Here is a 25,092-nt window from a genome sequence, read left to right as displayed (position 1 = left end):
TTCACGTAACCTTCTCAGTTCCCGTACTGAGAAATATATGTATGCTGCTATGTTCAATGTATGTAATACACAATAATGCTGCTGTTCACTGTGTGTAATACACTAACCGAATGTACGGAGTGTGTTCTTGATGCGACACGCACATAACTGTACTGCAATGACTGTTTTTCACATCACAAACTACGCACTTGATAACGTCCACAATGGCATCCGTTCGCACGGAGGACCATAAATGTTTGCGATTGCCGTAACTGTTTCACCATACTGATTTTTGTACGGATGCAGTAGACGTTATTGCTTATAAATGCTATATTTGATGAATACACATGATTACATACACAAACTAAGAAGTACAACTAGATTGTGTTCCCGCAACACACACGCACGTCTTCGCAGAATGTTCCACTGCTGCCGACTGAGACTGTCTTGAGGCAGTGTTGCCAACTGTTCACGCCGCTTCACTGGCGTGCTGCAAGTCCCACTAAAATACACTGATTAATGATTAAAACCTGAACACTAAATAACAAAAATGAAATCAAATCAATCCCTGTTGATTTCATAGTCACTGTGATTATTTATTGTTCTGTCTCTTATATGTGGTTACATCTTTACAGGTGGACAGCATGGCAAATCTTGAAACAGACCCAAAGGATTCTGAGAAACAGATGGAAACTGATGACAGTGTGGCAGCTACAGAAAAATGTTTGGATCAAACTTCCACTGGTGAATCACAAGCTGAAGTATCATCGAACAAAGCAGATGACCAACCTAAGGAAGTTGTAGCACCGCAAAGTGCAAGCTCTGGAGATCCTTCGTGCTACACTTATGAAGGTGATCAGTGCATATACACAGACCCTGATACAAAATATCAGTACACATGGGATTCCGAGAAGAACACATGGATACCAAGACAATCTGATACAAAAAGTGAAAGTGCTTCATTGCAAAATAATTCCAGTGATTCCAGTGAACAGACAGACATGCCAACACCCAATATGGGTGCTGACCCAGTAATCAAGGATTACAAGTTTGATGGGGAAACATATACATACACTAATGACGAGACTGGTGTTACGTACAGGTGGGACAAGGAACAAAACAGCTGGAAATTTGTCTCGACAAAAGTTGATCAGAAGTCGAAAAATGGGGACAACGACAAACATGGGGTAGAAGAGGAGGAAGAGGAAGAAGAAGAAGAATATGATGATGATGAAGATGAGCAGAAACGAAGGAAGAAGTATCGTTCTCAGGATATGACTGCAGGACACTACGACTATGATGGAGAGACACATACCTATACAGATCCCTCGGATGGCACAGTTTATGAATGGGACCATGAGAAGAGTGCTTGGTTTCCAAAGGTAAGTTCAGAGGAATTAGTAGGTACATAACAGTTGGGCTGAAAAGTTCGTAGGCTAACATAGTAAAAAATATTTTTTTGACAAAATTCGATTTTATTATTCAATATAGTTGCCTTCGAGGGCGATACAACGATTATAGCGGTCATACAATTTTTCGATGCCATTTTTATAGTACGATTTCTCTTTAGCCTCAAAATAGGCCTCAGTTTCGGCGATTACCTCTTCATCAGTGCTAAATTTCTTTCCAGCGAGCATTCTTTTAAGGTCTGCAAACAGGAAAAAGTCACTGGGGGCCAGATCTGGAGAATATGGTGGATGGGGAAGCAATTCGTAGTCTAATTCATATAATTTTGCCATCGTTTTCATTGATTTGTGACACGGTGCATTGTCTTGATGAAACAGCACTTTTTTCTTTAAATAATGGGGCCGTTTTTTCGTGATTTCATCCTTTAAACGCTCCAACAACACTATGTAATAATCGCTGTTGATGGTCTGGCCCTTTTTGAGGTAATCGATGAATATAATACCATGCGCATCCCAGAATACTGATGCCATAACCTTGCCAGCCGACTGTTGCGTCTTTCCACGCTTTGGATTCGGTTCATCACGTGCAGTCCACTCGGCTGACTGTCGATTGGACTCTGGAGTGTAGTTATGGAGCCATGTTTCATCCATTGTAATATGTCGACGGAAAAATTCGTGTTTATTACGGTTGAATATCGCTAAACATTGCTCCGAATCATCAAAACGTTGTTGCTTTTGATCGATTGTGAGCACGCGCGGCACCCATTTTGCACACAGCTTTCGCATGTTCAAATATTCATGCACAATATGTCCAACACATTCCTTTGATATTTTTAAAGTCTCAGCTATCTCGATCAACTTCACTTTACGATCATTTAAAATTATTTTGTGGACTTTTTTGATGTTTTCGTCGGTAACAGCCTCTTTGGGGCGTCCACTGCGTGCATCGTCTTCGATGCTCATTTCGCCTCGTTTAAATTTAGCAAACCACTTCTCAACGGTTGATTTTCCTGGTGCAGAGTCCGAATAATGTTTATCAAGCCAAGCCTTGGCTTCAACAGTATTTTTTTTCGCCAAAAAGCAATGCTTTATTAACACACGAAATTCTTTTTTATCAATTTTTTCACAATAACAAAAGCTGCTTCACTCACAATGCTATATCTCACGAACTAATTATCCGGCAGCTGTGAAATTTATACACGTATCTTTTGAAGGTTAGTACTAAGTAAAAATCACATGGATTTAATTCTAGTAACGCCACCTATGAGTCAGCCTACGAACTTTTCAGCCCAACTGTTAAATGTATGTTTTTTTTACCTCCATGAATATCCATTTGCTTCAAGCATATAAATCTGTTTCATTGCATTTTTATCACTTTAGCAAGTACTTTGAGACAAGTTGTAGATTGTCAGTGTGGTTGTTAAGTGGAAATAGTAGCGCTGTTTCTTTAGCTTGATATTGACAATGAAGCAATTACGAATTTATTAAGTCATTCATGAAAACAGAGTGAATCAACAAGCTATACACTTAATTAAGAAAAATTGATTAAATGAAATTGGTACATTCTTGTTGTCACTGTAATGAATCAAAACACTGATTGTATGGTGCATACAAAATTACTTGATGTATGTCAAACTGTCAGAACATGCATATCAACAACAGTGGCGGTTCATGGGGTTTTCAAGGGGCAGGCCACATTCAAGATCTACATCTTAGAAGTATTAAAAGTCATACAAGTGGCATTTAATATATATCAAATTAAAAGCATGCAATACTTTTTAAAAGCGTATAGTGTTATTTTATTTGTTCTATATCAGTTCTGTTCTATTTTTGGCTGTAGCAAATTCCTCAATCACGCGCTTGTTGAAGTCTGATATGGCATGTATCATCTTCTTATCTATTGATAGCATCGCCAGTGCATTTAGCCTCTCGTTCCCCGTGATGTTCCGTAAGAATGTCTTTATTCTGTTCAGGGTAGAGAAGGTTCTTTCGGGCTTTACAGTCGTCATTGGAATGATCACGATTATTTTACATCATCACACACTTGGAGAATGTTCGCAACATGTTATTGTCACAGAAGAATTGTAGAAGGTGTATTGCACCGGAGACACAACTCAAATCTTCAAGACTCTGTTCGCAATTTTGGGCCATTTATTTTGGGATATGATTTAAGTGTCATCTGAAATTCACTCTCTGGGAATGCATTGCAGTATTGGGGGAACTTATTAACAGAAAATAGCTTCAATGGACACAAATGACTTGAAAACTTAAACCTTTCATTGATACTGCACACAATTGTATCACAAACTTTGAGAGCTGCCAACCTATTGTTGTCATGTTCAAAGCACTGTCGTTTCTTCTTGGGGCTCATCTGAAGAGGTTTCTTCATTTTTGTACAGCTTCTGAACATTGCCTATTGCACTAACAAAACGTTTGACAAGCTCGCTCATTTTAACAGCATTGATATGTCTCTTTTGAATACAATCAAAAAAAGAATACAACGTGTGGCATAATTTTGTGGTAGAACGTTAGCCAGTAAATGAACTGAGGATCTTTCAATGTTCGCACAAACCCTGTAGCTTCCACAGAGGATTTTTGTCACTTATTTCAGTGTTTCTTATATGCTCAAAACAGTTCAGCAAAGTATATTTTTGTTTTAATGGAGGAAATAACTTATAGGGAGAAGTTCGAGGAGTGTTTTAACAACCTTAAGTAAAATGAGAAATGAAGTCAAAAAAGGGATTGAAACAAGCCTGACCATCTCGAGAGCTGATAAAAAGATACTTGTAGAAGAATGTAAAAACGGTGAAATACCTATCGCTTTTTGCATTCCGAAAACGCATAAGGAAGGGATCCCAATGAGACCCATAATACCCATGTATACTCACCCAGGATACAATCTGGCAAAAACTTTAGTAATGAGATTAAGATAGATCGGGGGGAAAACTGAATATAGTGTAGAGAACTCCTGGGAAGTGAAGAAAGGATTAGATGAAATAAATATAAACGAGGAGGACGAAATTCGTAGCTTTGACGTCATTAATTTATACCCTAGTGTCCCCAGAGATAAAGCCGCGGACTGCCTTCAACGCTGGGTCATGGGGAAGGGGATCGGTGTTGTTACGGCCTGGGAGTATGTAAGATGGTTCCAACTAGTATCGGGGCACAACTACTTCTGTTTTAATGGGACAATATATAGACAGAAAGAAGGACTAGCTATGGGTAACCCTGTGTCTGGAATAGTTTCAAGTATATTCCTACATTTCATTGAGAAAGATGCACTAGAACAGGTCAATAATGATGTAAAATACTTTCGTAGGTACGTGGATGACATTCTGATAATCGGAAAGAAAGAAACTTTAGATCGCACTTTTGAAATATTGGGAGAACAAGATAGCAGAATAAAATTCACAAGTGAGAAAGAGAAAGAAGGGGTAATTAACTTTTTGAATTTGAAGATTCAACGAAGCGAATGTGGTCTTAATACAGGGGTTTACCACAAGGAATTAACAGAGGACAGTTATATACATAAAGATTCTGAACACGCAAATAGAATAAAGAATAATGTCTTTATGAATTTTTACATATGTGCTGGTAGACTTTGTAACAGTGGGGAAGAAAGGGAAAAAGAACAACAATGGATAATGAAATCGGGGGTGAAAAATGCTTTCAAAACAGAGGAAATGAGAAGAATAAAGAAGGGGCCCAGAATGTTTTGGATAAACATGGAGGGGGGGGGGTGAAGAGAAGCAGTTTTAAAGAGAAAAGAGATGTAGAATATAAAGTTGATAAAATCCTAAAAGATTTCAGATTAAAAGGAGGAATGAGAGCACCCCGAAATATCGAGAAGTATTTCACAGAATACAAAAAGTATGGAAAAGGACGTAGAGGGGATCGGGAAGAGAAGGGTGTATATAGGATAACATGTACGTGTAATAAAGCATACATAGGACAAACTGGTAGGAATATTGGAATACGTTGGGACGAACATGAAAGAACTTGAACCAAAAACGGGGTGATCTGAGCATGTTATTGAACTGAAACATGAAATTAGAAATAGGGGAGTTGTAAAGAGAGTTCACAAACAACCCGATAGGAACATTCATGATGCAGCTCACATTTGTCTAGATAGGGGGAACAAATTGAAGAGAGATGATGGCAATTTGGATGAAACATGTATCAAGATGTTCAAAAGATGGGGAAAAAACAAGGACGAGTCTGTGAAATTCCTCGTTATGCCGGAAGTCGCCCACGCTGCCCAGAAGGTGGAAGAGTTTGCATTGGAAGGAACGTGACACACGTCTGCTTATGCGTTCATTCAGCTGTTTGGATGGTATGGGAATTCAGCTCCACTTTTGGCATTACCAAGTAATCTATAGTTTTTAACTGTCATGTAATTGTACACTTTTAATCCAATCCTTTTTATCAAATCCTAGATTGCTTTTTAACATGACAAAGTATTTTACGTGCTGATAACAGTTACCTGAAGAAGCGGAGTGTAGCTCCGTGAAACATCGTATATAGGACTTTTTAATGATACTCACTCATGTAAGTGTTTATATATATATATATATATATATATTGGATAAAAGCAAGGAGGGCCAAAAGGGCTAAGTAAAAATCAAATAAGGTAAAAGGAAACACTCACCGGACAGTAGGAAAATTCAAAATTTTCGCTAATTTATAGCATCATCGGTGTTCCGTCTTCTGTTTCTTCTCACACCGATGATGCTATAAATTAGCGAAAATTTTGAATTTTCCTACTGTCCGGTGAGTGTTTCCTTTTACCTTATTTGATTTATATATATATATATATATATATATATATATATATATATATAGATATACACACACACACACAATATATACAATAACATAATGTTAGTTTCAAATTTTGCAGGATGAGGGAAAGGTATGAAATGTAAACGAAGGTTAAAATTGAAAGGCTTGAAGATAAGTCAAAGTTTGCACCAACAAAACATAAAAGATGCTGTTATAAACCAAAGGAAGAACAACATGTTAAGTAATTCTTCAAGCTTTCCTAGCAATTCTCTTGGGCTATCGACCAGGTGAGTATCCGAAAATATTCCAAGCTTTCGAGAGCTAACATCACTCTCATTGTCAGGGTAGAAGTGCAGTCCTGAGCATCAACCCGGTGTATATACATCCGGGGGGGGGGGGGGGGAGCGGTAGCTGATGAAGATGGCAGACCAATCGGGTGCTGTCTGCTACGTCTGCGCTGCTGGTCGACTATCGTTAGCCAAGCTGGTCCCAGCACCTGGTCGATAGCCCAAGAGAATCTTTTGAACATGTTAAGTGTTTGACTTTTGATTTTGCTGCTGCAGTTCCTGGGTTTGAGCCCTAGCCAGCACATGGGTGTTTTTTGTCAGTATCCCTTCATCAGTTTCTTCTAATCATCTGTCATCCTCATCGTCACAATTAGCTAAAAGTAGCAGACAGGTGATGATAAAATAACCAAATTACAAACACAGAGAGATGGTGATGATTAGGGTGAGGATTTATAGGCACTAAAAACCTCTCAAATAGGCATGCAAAAGGACACCAAAAATGATGAAAATAGGCACTTAAAAAGGCACTATAAAATAAGAAAAGGCACCCCAAAATGAAAAAGACTAAAATAGTCAGGGGGGGTGCGGGTCATAATGCCCCTTTGACGCAGTAGTCCTAAAAAAGGGAACATGAAACACAGGAAAAGATGGTAAAATGGAGGCATGTATGTAACCCTACAAATTCTGGGCACGTCACTGGTTTTACTGTATTAGCATTACAGTTTATGCATAAAAATGCACTAACAATTCACAAACTATTAACTCTTATTTTGATCGAAAATTGACATTTCAGTTAAAGTAATTCTCACTGAAAGAGCTTGTGCTGACGATAGTGCCAACTTGAACAAATACCCCAGTTACGTACCCAATTGTTCACAAGTGATGAAAAAATTTGCATCATTTTAACAAAAAAAATAATAACAATAAATAAAATAAAGGATGTTCCAATAAAAAAAATTTTATGAAGAAATTAACTTGTGTTACCCATTGTGCTGAATCGTCAGTAGCTGAGAGTTTTGAACAAAGCCATTTTCTGTCAGTGTAGGTGATCTTTGCGGAGTGGTTATACAACTTGGCTACGATCCTAGAGGTCCTGGGTTCAAATCCCAGCAAGGGTGTTCTTTGTGAGAGTTCCTTCATAAATTTCATCATATTATCATCACTAATGGTGTCGATTAAGGGGGGTGCCCACCCCACTTTTGCCCCCTCACTATGCTAAACCTTATCTACCAAGGGAAAGTCCCCCCCCCAAGTTTTAGAACCCAATCACCTCCATTGATTGTCACCCTCACAATTAGCTAAAAGTGCACAGATAACTATCTAATGCCTTTCACACACACAACAAAGCAAATGAGTGCTGATTGACCCCTACAAACTTTCAGGTGGAAAAAAAGAAGAGGTGGCTTGGCGTCATTTTGTCCAAGTATGAGTCACCAATAAGTTGCCATGTTTGCTTGCCCTGATTAAGCGACATTTGGTATTTCCAAAGATCTGACATCCCTTTCAACCCTCAAATCTGGCAAATACCAGATTTCAGCCAATTCAACATCAACAAAGGCTTACTTTCTTCAGTGTAGGGAAAGCCAAAGATACATAAAAAGCTGAATTAAGCAAAAAATGCAGGATAGGCATTTTTAGGCATGATTAAGGAAAATAGGCATTTATAGACACTAGATTTTTTTTTTGGACTAGAAACACATGAAACGAACTTAAAACATTAAAGTCTACGTATGTTTTACTACAAAAGAATAAAATAGGCAAATAGAAGTGGTAGTGTACGTAATGGCTATCCAGAACTTCCTACTATCGATGGGTTTTATTTCCCTAGCTTCACCTGTTTCAGTGGTTGACTTACGAGGTTTGGCTAGAAAAAAACCGGACTGATGCTATGAAATCTTTTATTCGGCATTTTGTACAACAGGAACTTTTATCTCCTTCAAAGTACTCCCCTGCACGATCTGTACACCGCTCCATACGAATTTTCCATTGCTGGAAGCAGTGTTGCCAGTCATTTTTGGAGATCATGTTCATTACATCCGTCGCTTTTCTTTGCACAGCTTCTACTGTCTCAAATCTGGTTCCTTTTAGGGCGGACTTCACTCTGGGGAATAAAAAGAAGTCACAGGGAGCAAGGTCCGGCAAATATGGCAGATGTTCTAACACTGGGATGCCATATTTAGCCAAAAATGTCTTCACTGACAGGGCCGTGTGGACAGGAGCATTGTCTTGGTGCAGAATCCATGACTTCCGTTGCCACAAATCAGGTCGTCGTCTTCTTACTTGCTCACGAAGGGTTTTCAGCACATTAATGTAATGATGTTGGTTTACAGTTTGACCCTCGGGTACCCAATGAACGTACACAATGCCTCGAATGTCGAAAAAGACAATCATCATGGCTTTGAATTTGGACTTGCTCGTGCGAGCTTTCTTGTGACGTGGCGAACTCAGGGTCTTCCAATGCATTGATTGGCACTTTGTGGCAGGGTCGTACGTGAAAAACCACGATTCTTCACAGGTTATCACTCTCTCTAAGAATGTAGGGTCTGTTTCAATGTTCTTCAAAGTGTCCGTACAAATGTTCACTCGAGCTTCCTTCTGTTCCAATGTCATGTTCCTTGGCACGAGTTTTGAACACACTTTACTCATGTTCAAATTCTCGTGTAAAATTTGTCGAACACTTCCTTTGTCTATTCCTGTGATTCAGCAACTGCTCTAATGGTCAATCGACGATCTTTTCGAATCACATCACTCACTTTTTGAATGTTCGTTTCCATTTTCGACGTGCATGGTCGTCCTGAACGTGGGTTGTCTTGGATCATTTCCTGTCCTTCTTTAAACCGTTTAAACCACTCAAACACTTGTGTGCGTGATAAACACTCATCCCCGTACACAGATTTTAACATGTCGTACGCTTCTGTTGCGGATTTCCCCAGTTTGTAAAGGAAGTTCACATTGACACGCTGTTCCATTTTAACCCTCGGATGCATGTGTGGGGTCATTTTGACCCCACTGTCTGTTTATTTCCTCGTATTATAATAAAATCTAAATAAATAATTCTGATTTTCTGTGACATCTTACCATACTCCTTCAGCTATAGGAACATGTATAAATATATTTCTTACAATTTATTTTAAATTATATTTTTAACGTTTTTTTAACAATATACTTCCTTTCCATGTGTGGGGTCATTTTGACCCCAGCCTGAAAACAGCAGGAAAACATTCATAAAGGGAAATTGATCCTACATATTATGTTCAATTATGCCCAAACTAAACGCAATCATCTCAAGGTCAACCACATACCCTGCCATGACTCACTGCAAAGTGCGCATGCGCAGATGTATTTGGCGCGGATCGGGGCCAACTGAGAGAAGTTGGGATGTTTCTGTTCCTGAGCTTTTTATCAACAAATTCTCCAACCCGAAGTACAAAGTAACTTTTGGAGTAAATTGTTTCGAAGACATCAGAAGACTGCTCTGATCTGATGACAAACATACTGGCGCTGCATGTCTGGAGACTGATCACATGGCTGCATTTCGATATATCTGAACACTTTTTATCAAAAACTGTCTCAGATTCATGGTACCCGGCGCCTTTCATACGATTGATGAACAGTTAGTGCCTTTCCGTGGGAGATGCAAGTTCGTGCAATACATACCAAGCCGGCCAAATACGGCATCAAGATCTTCTGGTTGTGCGATGCTGATAACTTTTACGCCAAAGACAGTCTAATCTACTTGGGACGACAGCGAGGAGAGCCAGTTCTAAAGAACCTCGTCAGCAACGTCGTGAAGAAACTGTGCTACACACTGCGGAGCTATGGAAGAAATATCACAAGTGACCAATTCTTCACAAGTCATGACTTGGCTAACGGTCTCCTGTTACAAAATGTAACCATTGTTAGAACAGTAAAGAAAAACAAACGTGAAATCCCACCTGCACTTACCAATATCAAGACAAGACAGCCTTGCACATCACAATTCGCCTTCCATGAAAATGAGACCCTGGTAAGGTACGTGCCGGAGGAAAACAAGAATGTTATTCTACTCAGCACCATAAATCATGACATACACATTGATGATGATGATTGTAAGAAGAAGTCAGAAATCATAAAGTTTTACAACCAAACAAAGAAGGGAGTGGACGCCATGGACAAACTGGTTCAAACATACACCTGCAGAATACAGACACGTCGATGGCCAATGACCCTCTTCTATAATGTAATCAATGTAAGCGTTCTCAATGCATACACATGCTACTTGTCACAGCATTCTGATTACCATTGAGGCGTCAGTCACAGACGCCGTATGTTCCTTATCGAGTGTGCGAATGAGTTTATTCTTCCTCACATGCGGGGAAGTGCCAAAGCTTGAACCTGAAGAAACCAGTAACCGAGGCAATGAAACTTTGCGGCGTAGTAAAGTAAGGCAGGCACAGAGACTGTAGGATAGATCTTCAAAGAGAAGAGTAAGATGCCAGGTCTGCACAAGGCAAGAGGGCAGGAAGACGACGGAACGTTGCAGAAGATGTGGGAAACCTGTGTGCAAGGTCCACAGCAGTGTGATTGTGGTGTGCTCAGAATGCGAGTGAGGTGCATTTAATTGCCATGAGAGGCCGGCACATTCGTCTTTTTCTTCTTTTCTATTATTATTATTATTATTTTTTAAATTTATTTGTTCTAGATAAAATAATATTTAGTGCTGTATTGTGTTATCTCTAAAATACTGTTTCTCAGGTCAACTGAAGTTCTGATAATTGCGAGCGAAGTGTAACTACCATTAATATGTAGAACAGTGAATTGTCAATACATTGTTATTTTTTGGGGGGGGCTTAAATAATAATAATAATATAATGGTAATTGTTTCCTATGTTATATTCAGAGAAATTATTGATCCATAAACCATATTAGCTAAATTATTTACTCTGTCGTACTTATTTCAATGCATAATTGCAATGGGGTCAAATTGACCCCACATATGTAAAGTTGTAAAAAAAAAGTGACATGCATCCGAGGGTTAATACTCAGCATTTTTCCGACGTAGCACAGACGCACGTTCCGCTTTGTCCAAGTGCCACAGCGAAACTGAGAGGCCTGCACCCAGGGCAATTAGTCATTCTGTAGGCAGGGTATGGTAGTATAGAATCATGCATTGCTCAACCTTCGCACATTCGTTGTTTGCCAATAGCAACATCAATCCGTTTTTTTTCTAGCCAAACCTTGTATTTTTAACCTTTATGCAGAGTTCATTGCTGTCTCTCCCCTGATAAAGAACTCAGGTGGGTTCGAAAATTTCTAACAAATTGGATGCTGATGACAGTGTGCAAGAAGTTTTATTTTATTTTGAACATTTCCTTTTGTTGAAAAGTGTATATAAAAGTATGAGCAGACAAGTGTTTTATTGTAGTTGTTGATAATGTGGATTTTGCCCTTCCTGTTGGAATTAAAATATCATTGCAGATAGTACTTACTTCTGATCTGTTACAGATTGATGAGGATTTCCTGGCTCATTATCAAATGAATTATGGCTTTATTGACAACAAAACGGAACCAGAGTCAGGTGATAAACAGAACTCAGAAATCAAGTCTGATGATGACCAGAAGAGGAAAGCCACAAGCCAAGAACCAAGTACGTTACATTGTATGAATATTATGTTAGTTTCTATAATATTTATTAGGGCACACTTTCGAAATAGTAGTAACAGCATATAAAATATTTGAAATTAGTCTGTAGCCACATTCATCATATAGGGTGAATGCACCAGTAAATGACCAGTTTAGAACATTTTCCCACAACTTTATTTCTAGAATTTTTTCTCTTGTAATCTACGGGTATTACAAGCATAAAAAAACAGTTTTTCATTGTGACATTTCGGGAGAACGCACGCTCAGGAGAAAACACGCTCACTTTTGACTTTAGTTTAGTTTAGTCAAACTAAAAATAAATGTCTGATGAAGGGAGCGTGTGTTCTCCTGAAACGTCACAACGAAAAACTGTGTTTATGCTTGTAATAACCGTAGACTACAAGAGAAATAATTCTAGTATGCAAGCAATGCGTACATACAAGAAAAACTTTATTTCTAGGTCAAAGAAGAAACAAAGTGAATCCAAGCAAATTGCATGAATGAATTCGGCATAATTTTGGGGTTCATTTAATACTATTTTAAAATTAATACATATCATTATGAAAGAAATAGGTAAAGATTGGTGAATTCCAATCAAAGCACTAGTGAATGACCTCAAATATTTTTAATAATAATAATAATAATGTTTCCTGAATAAAGAAATTTGAAAAAGTTAGACTGTTTTTTTTTTATATATATTTTAGCATTTCAGGTATTGTTTAGTAAACACCATAAGACCTTTCAGACAGGATATTTGTGGAGCTTGAATACACTCCTTGATGTCTCAATGACTGTACCAAATTTAATCAACTTTGTTAGACCATTTCCATTTGTCAGCTTCACAGTTATTCAAAACTTTTATTTCAGATTCATCCTTAAATTTAGTTTGAATCACTATTCCTGCATCCTTAAATTTATTATGAATTCCTGGAAAATATTCACCATCATAACACACTGTAGCATAATCACCAATATTGTGCACAATGCAATTTTCATGCTTTTACTCTTGTTTTGACAACAGATGATAACAACTCATCTAAATCTCCTTCAGATTCTGATGACAAGGACATCTAATCGGAATCTATTGGTCTCACTATATTCTATCTTCTTCTGATGTGATAGCTTTTGATTTCTTCTTAACATCCACTTTCACTTGTTGCTGTTTTCTCCTTCGTTTTTTAGTTCTTTCCATTTCTTCGATGTTATTGCAAATGGTAATCTTTCAGATCTTCTTTTGTTGGCTGTTTATGTTTTTGTCGTTTACTTTAGGCCAATGCAAGTGAGTAGCTCACTCAACCACAGGAGATGATTCTTTCCTCTTACTGTCAGTAACCAAGAACTGGCTTCCTTTAGATGTACAAGGCTAGATGATTTTTTGGAGACTGAGGTATTGATGTTCATATCAGTGTTGAAATTTCAGCTTAACTTCTTTCATGTAGCAATGAGCAGGACATATCAGGATTTCCTTCCTCATTAAAATGAAAATCACAAGTTTCTTTTCCAGAAGCTTTATCTTTGATTTTTTTCCCAAAGATCAATAAGAGGTAAGCTAGTTGGTTATATGTCAGTGTTGCAGATGATTGGAAGGCATTAACAATTTCCCTTTCTTTTCCGACTGCAGTGGTCATTTACTAGAGATGATGCCAAATTGGTATCTAGTGCATGACCTCCCCCCCTGCTTTCTTGCAATTAAATGCACAACAGAGAATGTGTGATTTTTGAATAGCCCATTATTCTGATTTCATCATGTAACCATTACATAAGCACAAATTTCACAAATTTTGAATGTTTCTTGTGCACATGATTACAATGTAGTAATCCTTACCTTATTAGACATACCAGTTTCTTTGTGTCGTCTGCTGAACTCAAACAAGTGTGCTCTTGAACTCTCTACCTTGTGACCTGGACAAACCAATCACAACCTACATAAGAGAATATGGATTGTAGATGAATGCAAGCCCATTTCTTATTGGCTCAGTTTGTTCCAAGCCTTATTTTGCTTTGTAGTATTTGAGAATGGTCAATCACTGGAGACGGTCATTTACTGTTGCACTCACCCTAATTAATATTATTAAGAAATGTTTCGTTAGTGGCTGAAATCCTTTAATATACATGATATTTCAACATTATTATTACTGCATATACAGCTTTCTCAAGAGCCAATAATGCAATAAGTAGAAATGTCAAGTTACAAAAGATAGTACCAGTAAATGACCAGTTAAGACCATTTTACCACAACTTTATTTCTAGGTCAAAGGAAAAAACAAAGTGAATCCAAGCAAATTGCATGATTGAATTCATCATAATGTTGGGTTTCATTGAATACTATTTTAAAGTAAATACATATCAATATGAAATTAATAGTTAAAAATTGGTGAATTGCAACCAAAACACTAGTGAATGACCAGCAAAATTCAGTGAATGATTACCTCAATACCAGTAAATGACCAAAACGATTTTTAATAATAATAATAATGTTTCTTGAACAAACAAATTTGAAAAAGTTTCAGGCCTTTTTTTTTTGTATATTTTAGCACTTCAGGTACTGTATAGTAACACCATAAAAACATTTCAGACAGAATATTTGTGGAGCTTGCATAAGCTCCTTGATGTCACAATGACTGATCAGGTTTGCTAGGCCATTTCCATTTGTCAGCTTCACAGTTATGCATAACTTTTATTTCAGATACATGCTCAAATTTACGAATGACTATTCCTGGAAAATATTCACCATCATAACACTTGATAACATAATCAGCAACATTCTGCATAATGCAATTTTCACTGCATTCACTGTTGTTTTGCACAACAGATAATGACAACTCATGTAAATCTCCTTCAGATTCCAATGACACGTGTTGCTGTTTTCGCCCTTGTTGTTTTAGTTCATGATATTCTTTCCATTTCTTTGATGTTATTCCAAATGCTAATCTTAGTTGGTCATATGTCAGCGTTGCAAATGATTGGAAGGCTTAACAATTTCAGGTGGAACTTCCTTTCTTTTCTGACTGCAGTGGTCATTTACTAGAAATGATGTCAAATTGGTATCTAGTGTGTGACCTCCCCCCCTGCTCTTTTGCAATGTCATGTACAACAGAGAATATGTGATTTTTGAATATCCTATTATTCTGATTTGATGATGTAACCATTACATAAGCACAAATTTTACATAACTTGAATGTTTCTTGACCTGGATCAAACAATCACAACCTACCAGTGGCATGCATTCTGGGTAGGCTAGGTTAGCTCTGCCTACGCAGGTAAAATAACGATAAGGGGATGTGAGATTGTAACACGGGCGAGTGATGTGAATAAAAGATTTCCTGTCGCTTCGTGTTCCCTTCCAACGGCTCGCGAGCCATGTAGGTTCATTGAATGCAGCACCTACTGGCCCTGTAGTGAGTGTACGGACATGCTCTACCTAGTTGCATTGGGGCAAGAACAGTTTACTTTCCTTTGGTACAGTAGGATCCATGAGTATTACCGAGCAATTTGTCCATGATTATTTTCATTAATTTTTCTCTTGCATCCTGTGTTTTTCAGCAATGGGTTTTTATGTATGCTGTTGCAACAGCTTGTTTTGAGTTTCTTTTAATTCTTGAAGCTCTTATTGGGTCAAATAAAGTGCACGAACATGGTGATGGACAATTTGCATGGTAATACTCATGGATCCCACTGTACGTATGGTTTAGCATAGTGCAGGGGCAAAGGTGTCAAAAATTGGGGGGCAGTTGGCTCCCCTAATCACCGCCACTGGTTCAGAGCCTACCATACTGTAGCGGGCACCACATGCTCCTGCAACCTACATAAGAGAATATGGATTGTAAATGAATGCAAGGCCATTTCTTAATGGCTCAGTTTGTTCCAAGCCTTATTTGGCTTTGTAGTATTTGGAAATGGTCATTCACTGGAGATAGTCGTTTACTGGTGTACTCACCCTAGTTAAAATATTATAACAAATAAAGTACAAAGAAATGTTTTTTTTTTAAGGGGCTAGTAAAATTATTCAAGAATTTCTGCTATTGAAGAAACAAAGTTTCTGATTAATAGTATGTAATTGTATGTAGTAACATCCTGCTACAAATTACAGCTTGTAATATTATAATTCTTCATGTTGTAGAATGTGTAATGTGAATAGGTAATTTTGTCTATGTGGATATTTTTAAAAGATTAAACAAGAAAATCATACTTAACATTCAGTACACTGAATAAGTTACTAAGGTGTAAAAATGTTATGAAGTAAAAACAAACATGGATAGATGACAGGTGTGGAGTCGCTTGCAAAAGTTTTCCATGTGTATCGATGGTCTGTGGGGGTATTTATCGAATTGATAAAAGAACAATACTTTATATGCATGTTGTGCATTACAGACAATTTTATGTGGTTAAATGTGGCATATTCACAAAAAAGTATGTTTTTTCGAAATTACGAGGTGTGCTGTCAGGGGGTATTACCAGGTGTGCCCGATATCTAGCTATGTTACTTAATGTCCACATGAAAGAAAATATTTGAAATTTATCATACAAAAAAAGAGTAAGTAGGTTAGGTAGATCAAATCTTGGCCTGGGCATAGGTATTCTTTGTGACTGTCGCCTAACCCTGTAGCCGAGTGGTTCGCACTTCGTGCTGCGATGCCAAGGGTCCCGGGTTTAAATCCCGCTCGGGCTTGGTTGTTTGTGAATGTCCATTCATCAGTTTCATCACTCATCCCCATCTTCGCAAATTGGCCAAGATGCACAAAACGTGAAGTAAAATAAAATAAATCAATCTTTGTGAGTGCCCCTTCAGCAACTGCATCTCATCATATCCTCATTGTCTCGATCAGCCAAAAGTGGCAGAAAACGACGTAAAATAACATAATTCAATCAATCAGTCTATATGTACAGAAAATCTGGACTGGTCATTCTCTATTATTGTCTTCAAGTAACTGACTATGCTGCTTACTAAAGCCAGCAATCCAGTAATACAATTGAGACATCAAATAAAATAAACAAAAGCCCATATGTATCGAAACATTTATTTGAACACAGGAAACCCAAATACAAAGAAGCCAAATTCATTTAGAGTAATAGGGCCAGACAAGAGTAATATTGCAACTGCTTTCTTGTTTTCAACTGATTAGACTTTACATTTTAACATGTTTCAAGCCCAAATCTTGTCCAGCCTTCTGATGAAGCTGGTGAAAGCTCTAAAATGAGTCACATGTCAAGAAAAAGGGCCGATATTTTTTAAGAAACAAGAAAATGATAAGAGAAGAAATTTATTGTGATTGATAAACAAGTACATACCTTGGCTATTTTTCGACGTAGCCAACATTAACCTCCAGACATTTCTGATACTGTGACACAAGCTTCCGTATACTCTCTGTGTAAAAATCTGCCGCCTGAAGTGCAGCCAGTCCAGAACTGATGTCTTGAGCACGTCATTGTCGTTGAAACACTTCGATGCAAGCCACTTTTTCAGGTGAAGAAAAATAAAGAAATCGCTGGGGGCAAGGTCAGGGCTGTAAGGGGTATGATTGAATAGTTCCCATCGAAATCTTTGAATTGTCTCAACAGTACGAGCAGCTGTGTGTGGGCAGGCGTTGTCATGGATCAGAAAAATTCCAGAGCGTAGCATTCCTCTCTGCCGATTTTGGATGGCATGTCGCAGATCATTCAGTGTTTCGCAATACACCTCTGCTGTAATTGTTCGTCTTGGTTGCAAGAATTCCACAAAAATCACACCTTTTTGGTCCCAAAACACAGTTGCCATGATTTTGTGAACTGATGGTGTTTGTTTGAATTTCTTCGCTTTAGGAGAACCAGAGTGTTGCCATTGCATTGACTGCTGCTTCGACTCCCCAGTGGCATACGATATCCACGTTTCATCCCCTGCCACTATGTGCGAAAAGAGGTCATCCCCATCCCCCCCCCCCCCAGCTGGCCAAAACATAATGTGCAGCTGTCCTTCTTTGCTCTTTGTGAGCGTCTGTCAGCATTTTTGGTACCCACCTCGCACACACCACCCCAGGTTGTCAGTCACAATTCGATGCACTGTTTTTGCAGACACTTTTGTAAACTCTTTGGCGAGTGCAGATATTGTGAACCAGCGAATGGAACGCACTTTCTCGTTATCGCGTTCCACCAGATCGTCCGTCTGAACACTAGGCCTTCCGCTATGCTCATCGTCATGGACATTTGAATGCCCTTCCCGAAACACACTGCACCATTGCCTGACCTTCCCTTCACTCATCACTGTCGGTCCATAAATGGCACACAATTCCCGATAGATGTCAGCTGCATTCTGATCTTTGGCGTCCAGAAATCGTATGACAGATCTCACTTCACATTTGGCGGGATTTTGTATTACGGCAGCCATTTCACCTTACTGCTACTCGCGCGTACGCAACCCAATTGTGACGATTCTATCTCTGTTGCAAGCACAAAATACTAGGGCATGCTCAACTTCATCAGTGTTGCCAACCCCACGTAAAAAAATATTGGCCCTTTTTTTTTGACATGCACCTCGTAAAATAGAGACATGTACAAAAACAACTGGCTTGGATAGTGCAAGTTGAACCAATTTATATAATTTTTATACATTATGATATGTTTCTTCATTTCAGCCTGGTTTGAACTGGACGATGCTCATAACACGAAAGTATATGTGACAAATCTTCCACTTGATATCACAGAACAGGAATTTGTAGATTTGATGCAAAAGTTTGGATTAGTAATGAAGAGTCCTGACACTGGAAAGATGAAAGTGAAATTATACAAAGAAGATGGTGGTCAGTTCAAAGGAGATGCCTTATGCACCTACATAAAGGTAAGTGTATATATGCTTTTTTATACTACTTTGTAACAGTGTATTATATTAGCATTCACAACTTGAAGAAAAAGGTGTAATTTGAGACAGTCAGGTTGCCTCTTTTTTGTGACTGTCATGTTTCACCTCATAACCGTCATCACAACATCCTAGTGTCCTGTTTTTTCAGTCCAAAATTTGGTTTATATCCATTCATTGGATAATTGTTACATAAGTGACCCAGATAACAAAATCAATGATAGCAGCACAGAATCATCAGACAAAGAACATTTTAGTTTCTTGTATGTACGCATTGCTTGCATTATAGAATTATTTTTTTGTAGTTTACGGTTATTACAACAATGTAACATTGACAACATCCAATATATAACGGATTCTTTTTGTTTAAAAATTACTAACCATTGTTATAACTGTATCTTTAGTCAAAATGAAAATAAATGTCTGATGAAAGGAGCGTGTGTTCTCCTGAAACGTCACAAAGAAAAAACTGTTTTCTTATGCTTGTAATAACCGTAAACTACAAGAAAATAATTCTATAATGCAAGCAATGCGTACATACAAGAAAAACTATTATTCATCTATTACGGGGAGAGAGGTACGTACATTCCAGAAATATCAAATCAAGATTCAAACAACACTTCAGAGAATCAGATTTTTGAGAAGATGCAAGTTAAACAATATAGTGCCAAATTTTTTGAAGTGGAAAGTTAGAACTCGTAATACCTACACCAGTGAATTTAAAGGCAAGCTACAAATGTTAATGATAGGACAACTAATGAGGGACTCGTACTCAGAATTGGACAGCCTTTCTCGAAAGACATATGATCTCCACATCACATTGTCAAATTCTTTGCATCCACTCATATGGGATAAAGTAAACAGAGCTACACAACAAGTTGTAGAACACTACAGCAAGGTTTCAGAAAGGAGACTTGATAGGAAATTCTACCAGCTAATTCAAGAAGAACAAGTTATATACAACAACAATGAAAGAAGAGAAGCAGTTAATGTTACTGGTAAAATAGAAACTAAGAACATTGACAACAGATTATTTATAAATCTTACGGATATTGAGGTACCTGATGAGTATATACAAATTTTTCAATTCGGAATGAAATTTTCAGTTGGTAGTGCTTATATACACAAGGAAGATTTTGTGATTTCAATAGAAAAAGCACTGAATTTCTTAGATGATGAGGAGGAAAAGAGAAAATTACGAAGTCTCACACATGATGCTCTTGATGAACGGTTAAGTTTTGAATACAACAGAAGAAATAACAGAGGTCCAAAATACACAGAACGGGAGATAGAGCATATAAGGTTGAGGAAAAAAATTCATGGCTTCAAGATCTGGTTGAAAGAAAACAACATTTTCTTAATAAAATCGGACAAGGAAAATAAACCTGTTCTTATCCGAATTAAGGACTATAAAGAAAAAATGGAAGAATGTTTCAAAGTAAACAATTTCACAGAAACCTCTCGAAACCCTATAAATAAAGTAATAAATGAGGTAAAGAAAGTAATTGAAAGCAGTATCACGATACCAAGAGAAATGAAGAAAAAACTCATTGTCAAAAATTCAACCCTGCCGATTGCCTTTGGACTACCAAAAACTCACAAACCGGGAACTCCAATAAGACCTATCATTGCAACTTTCACACATCCTGCATACAAACTATCCAAATATTTAGTTGAAAGACTTGCTATAATTAAACAACAAACACCATTCAGTGTTAAAAATGCATATGAAGTGAAACAGAAACTAAAAAATATTGTTTGGAATAATGAGTATCGTATTGCAAGTTTTGATGTTGAAAATTTATATCCAAGTGTCCCAATAGAAGGTGCCAGAGATGCATTACACAGATGGCTTATTGAGATGAAGGTTAACCCAGTAGAATCATGGGAAATGGTTCGATGGTTTACTGTATGTGCAAATTACAATTACTTTATATTTGATGGCAAAATCTATCAGCAAAGTAATGGTCTATCAATGGGAAACCCAGTATCCGGAATCATCTCCAGCATTTTCCTTCATTACATAGAATCTCCAATTGTTAATGCGATAGGTGCGGATATCAAACTCTACATCAGATATGTAGATGATGTGCTAATTATTGCTAAAAATGATAACACCATCATGGACGTATTTAAATTGTTAAATGAATCACATCGTCGCATAAAATTCACTTGCGAACCCATGAATAACAATGTAATTTCTTTCCTTGATCTGCAAATTAAGACAACTGACTCAACAATTCAAACATCAGTCCATAGAAAAAAATTAGCGGGTGAAAAATACATCCATGCCAATTCAGAACATTCGCGTATAGCAATGGATAACATATTTTTAATTTTTTTCCTGAGAGCACAAAGACTATGTTCTAATAATAAGGATATCAAAAATGAAGAAGAAAGGCTTTTTAATATAGCAAAAGAAAATGGCTTTCACACTAACAGAATAAACCAAATCAAAAAACAAGTCTCAAGAAAACTAAAGGATAAGAGAAATACAGACAAAGATGAAAAATCTGTTGAAAAGAAATTTGTGTGCATTCCATTCCACAAGGGATTCTCACATAAAATTGCAAAAATTTTTAGAAGTTTTGATTTCAAAATTGTTTTTAAATCACCAAGAAGTTTGGAATGTACATTTAATGAATTCAAAATGAGAAACTCTCTACCAGATGTGGAAACCACAGGAATATATAAATAAGTTGTTCATGTTCAAAGGATTATGTGGGACAAACAGCAAGGAAAATGGCAATAAGATGGCACGAACACGATTTGGACATTATAAATCTAAACCCAAGAACAGGTTTGTCAACTCATATCATCGAAGAGAAACATTTGATTAAAAAGAGAAGGGTTTTAAAAAGATTAACGGGAAACACAGAGTTGAATATCTGGGAAGCTTCGTTCATTGCAGAAGAACACTGGAATAAATTAAATAATGAAAATGGTAACATAGATCCAGTATGGAGTTTTCTTTTTCACAAATGGAGTAAGCCACCATCTTTAAAATTTAATGTAACAGAAAACATCAAGAGACTTTGTGAAAACAATGATGAATTTGAATTACCTGATGATATTTGGGATTCATAATTTAAAAAATCTCAAATAAAAATAAAAGAGACTGCTTCTTTCACGGTTAAGTTGCTATATTACAACAATGTAACATTGACAAGATCCATTATATAACGGATTCTTTTTGTTTAAAAATTACTAACCATTGTTATAACTGTATCTTTAGTCAAAATGAAAATAAATGTCTGATGAAAGGAGCGTGTGTTCTCCTGAAACGTCACAAAGAAAAAACTGTTTTCTTATGCTTGTAATAACCGTAAACTACAAGAAAATAAAGAACATTTTGTAGGTCACAACTTTGCAACACTGTAGTAAATTTTCTCAAGTGTAATATTTTGAATATAATGCACAAATAAATAACTTCTTTTTTTCAGACCGTAAACTGTCACATAGAAATGATGTACATATATTTGGTCTCTTCAGTTTTTACGTACGTTTCGAGTATTCTGTGGATTCTTATTTTCCATTAAGATCGGTGGACTAAATACCAAAGGAACCAAATTGCACAGTGGTTCAGAACCCAGATTTATACTGTAGGTCCAATCTCAATTACCCTATCTGTGCATGAAGTAACCAACATTCTGCAAAATCTTGCAAATTTAGTTTTACATATTCAGTTCCTTTTCTTCTCTTTGTATTTTTTTAAATTTCCATCCCTTTTATACTTCTTTAGGGTTGATGTTTTTTGTTTGAAGCCCACTTCATGCACAGATAGTCTTATCACAACTGGAACTACAGTTTAATCTGCGATATGAACCACTATGTGCAATCTCTGGGTATCATATCTAGTTCCCCTTATTTAGCTACTTCTGTAGGCTAATTTTGAAATAAATAAACATAAAAAAAACCCTGACCTTTGTGGTAGTGGTTGTGTAACAGGCTTTGAAGCCAGCGGCCTTCGAGTTAGACCCTAGTAAGAAGTCCTGTACAGTGCCACTCCTGAAGTGGCACACATTTCAACTGTACAACCTTATAAAATGCATCACTTTATGTGAACAAGAGTGTACCCTTGTGTTTGTTCCATCATTTATTTTATCATATCATTTATCCATTTCCCTGAAATTGACAGATAGCATATTACAGCGAGGTAAGACAACCAAAAGAGAAATAGTGAAACAAAGAAATACAGCTGCCCAAGGAGGAACTCGAAGTCTGAACCTTTCATGGCACGCTTTGAATTTGTGGTGCATGAGACATTGTTTGTTCTTTTTTCCTTCAAGAAATTGTGAAAATAGATCACCATGACATGAAAGTGAATTGTCCCATACAATAATCTAAGATAGACTAGGTTCTTGCAGAAGACAGGATCACTTTATTTTTAAGGTTATTTTCCATCAATTTCTGTACTTTTGGCTGTGATGAGGAGGATGAGTGATGACTAGATAAAATTGATTAATGGACATTTTCAAATTCATCCATCTCCAGGTCAGATCAATACTTGAAGCTGAGAACTTAGGTGAAGAGATCGAAAGTCGGCCATCTAACATGCTTGGCCACCAAGCTAGCTCAGGGTCTAATGTGAATGATAACTTTTATGTATTACATTACAAGCAATGGAAGAAGTAACCACACAAATACAAGAAGTAGTGCAAACAACTAGACTATTGATAAACCAACAAAAGACTAAATACATGAGAGTCACAAAAAGTACCCCAAGGAGACAGACATTGAATGTAAATGATATGCTGTTTGAAGAGGTTAATAGCTTCAAATAGGGCCTCCCTGATGGCACAGTGGTAGCATGGTTGCCTTGTAATCAAGGGGTCCCAGGTTCGATACCCAGTGGAGGCACATTGCAGTTCGGATCCCACTTTAAACTGTAGGTCCAGTCACAATTTGCCTTACTGTGCATAATGTTGACTTAAAACACCAACTCAAACAAACAAACAAACAATAGCTTCAAATACTAGGGCTCTTGATATCGGTAAAGAATGAAATAAAAATATAAATTAGAATTAGACTTGTAGCAGGTAATAGATGCTACTACAGTCTAAGACACATTTTTATGTGTAGAGCAGTCAGCAAAAATGTTAAAAAATATATAAGACTAAGGTAACGCCAATAGTGACGTATGGGAGAGAGATATGGTCCCCAACTGAAAGTGACATATGATTTTGAATACATGGGAAAGGAAGATATTAAGATGAGTCTACCAATGGTAGAAAATGGATACTGAAGAATAAGAACAAACCAGGAACTGAACAATTTATACAAAGACTTGGGCATACTAGCAGATATTAGAAGAAGACTACAATAGTTTGGACATGTTGTAAGGATGGATGAAGACAGATTGTTAAACTATTGTTGGATGGTAGACCTGGAGAAAGAAGAAAAGTAGGAAGACCTAGACTGAGATGGTTGGAGGATGTAGAGAGGGATTTGAAGGAGCTGAAAGTTAGAAACTGGAGGCGAGCAGCAAATATAGAAGACAGAGATCCTCAAGAAGGCCAAGGCTCTCAAACGGCCGTAGAGCCAATGAGTAATTAAGTATTACATTACATGCTGATACATACATTTTGCAGGTGCACTTTGGCAAAACAAATTCTTTTCTTAAACACATTAATAACCAAGTTTTAAGTGTTAAACTGCAAATAATTTGATTTAGTTTGTAAATTCAACTACTTAGGAGTAATATTAACAAATGTATTAAAATTAAGAGCAGACTTCATTTAGGTAATGTATATACTTTTACCCTTTCATCTGATATCACAGAATCTAAAGATTAAAACACGCAAGACGACAATTATGCCTGCAGTTTTGTATGTATGTGAAACACTAAAAGAGGAATATAAATTAAGAGTGTTTTTTTTAAATAAAATCTTAAGAAAGATAATTGGACCAAAAAGGGATGAAACAACAGGTCAGTGGAGAAGGTTACTTAATACTGAAGTTGTAACATGCCTGCATTGACAAGGTTTACAAGGTATGTTAATTCAATACACTGTTTGGTTTTGTCAGCTGAGAATTGATAACTCCGATTTCTAATTGTTGAAGTGCTGCTTCCTATTGGTTCTTTTATTTCCATAGTCATGTTATCTTATCTGCTCTGCGCTCCCCCGTTGCTCATTGTTGTTTAAAAAATTGGTAAATGCTTTATATCAGCTGTGTTTCACTGACA

General features: G+C 37.1%; 1 protein-coding gene across 3 annotated transcripts in view; it reads left to right on the top strand.

Moving 5' to 3' along the window:
- Positions 1-25,092, top strand: part of barc (RRM1_TatSF1_like and RRM2_TatSF1_like domain-containing protein barc) — a 111,698-nt gene that overhangs the window by 15,263 nt on the left and 71,343 nt on the right. For all 3 annotated transcript variants that reach the window (XM_083111744.1, XM_083111751.1, XM_083111760.1), the window contains exons 2-4: positions 615-1,361; positions 11,939-12,080; positions 18,685-18,887. In XM_083111744.1, coding sequence (XP_082967870.1) covers positions 624-1,361; positions 11,939-12,080; positions 18,685-18,887 — 1,083 coding nt within the window. In that variant the 5' untranslated portion in view covers positions 615-623. The remainder of the gene's footprint in view (positions 1-614; positions 1,362-11,938; positions 12,081-18,684; positions 18,888-25,092) is intronic.

The sequence above is a fragment of the Lepisma saccharinum genome, chromosome 1, assembly GCF_977018435.1.
Source record: "Lepisma saccharinum chromosome 1, izLepSacc3.1, whole genome shotgun sequence".
Classification (NCBI taxonomy): Eukaryota; Metazoa; Arthropoda; class Insecta; order Zygentoma; family Lepismatidae; genus Lepisma; species Lepisma saccharinum.
This window is presented reverse-complemented; position numbering and strand designations above follow the sequence as displayed.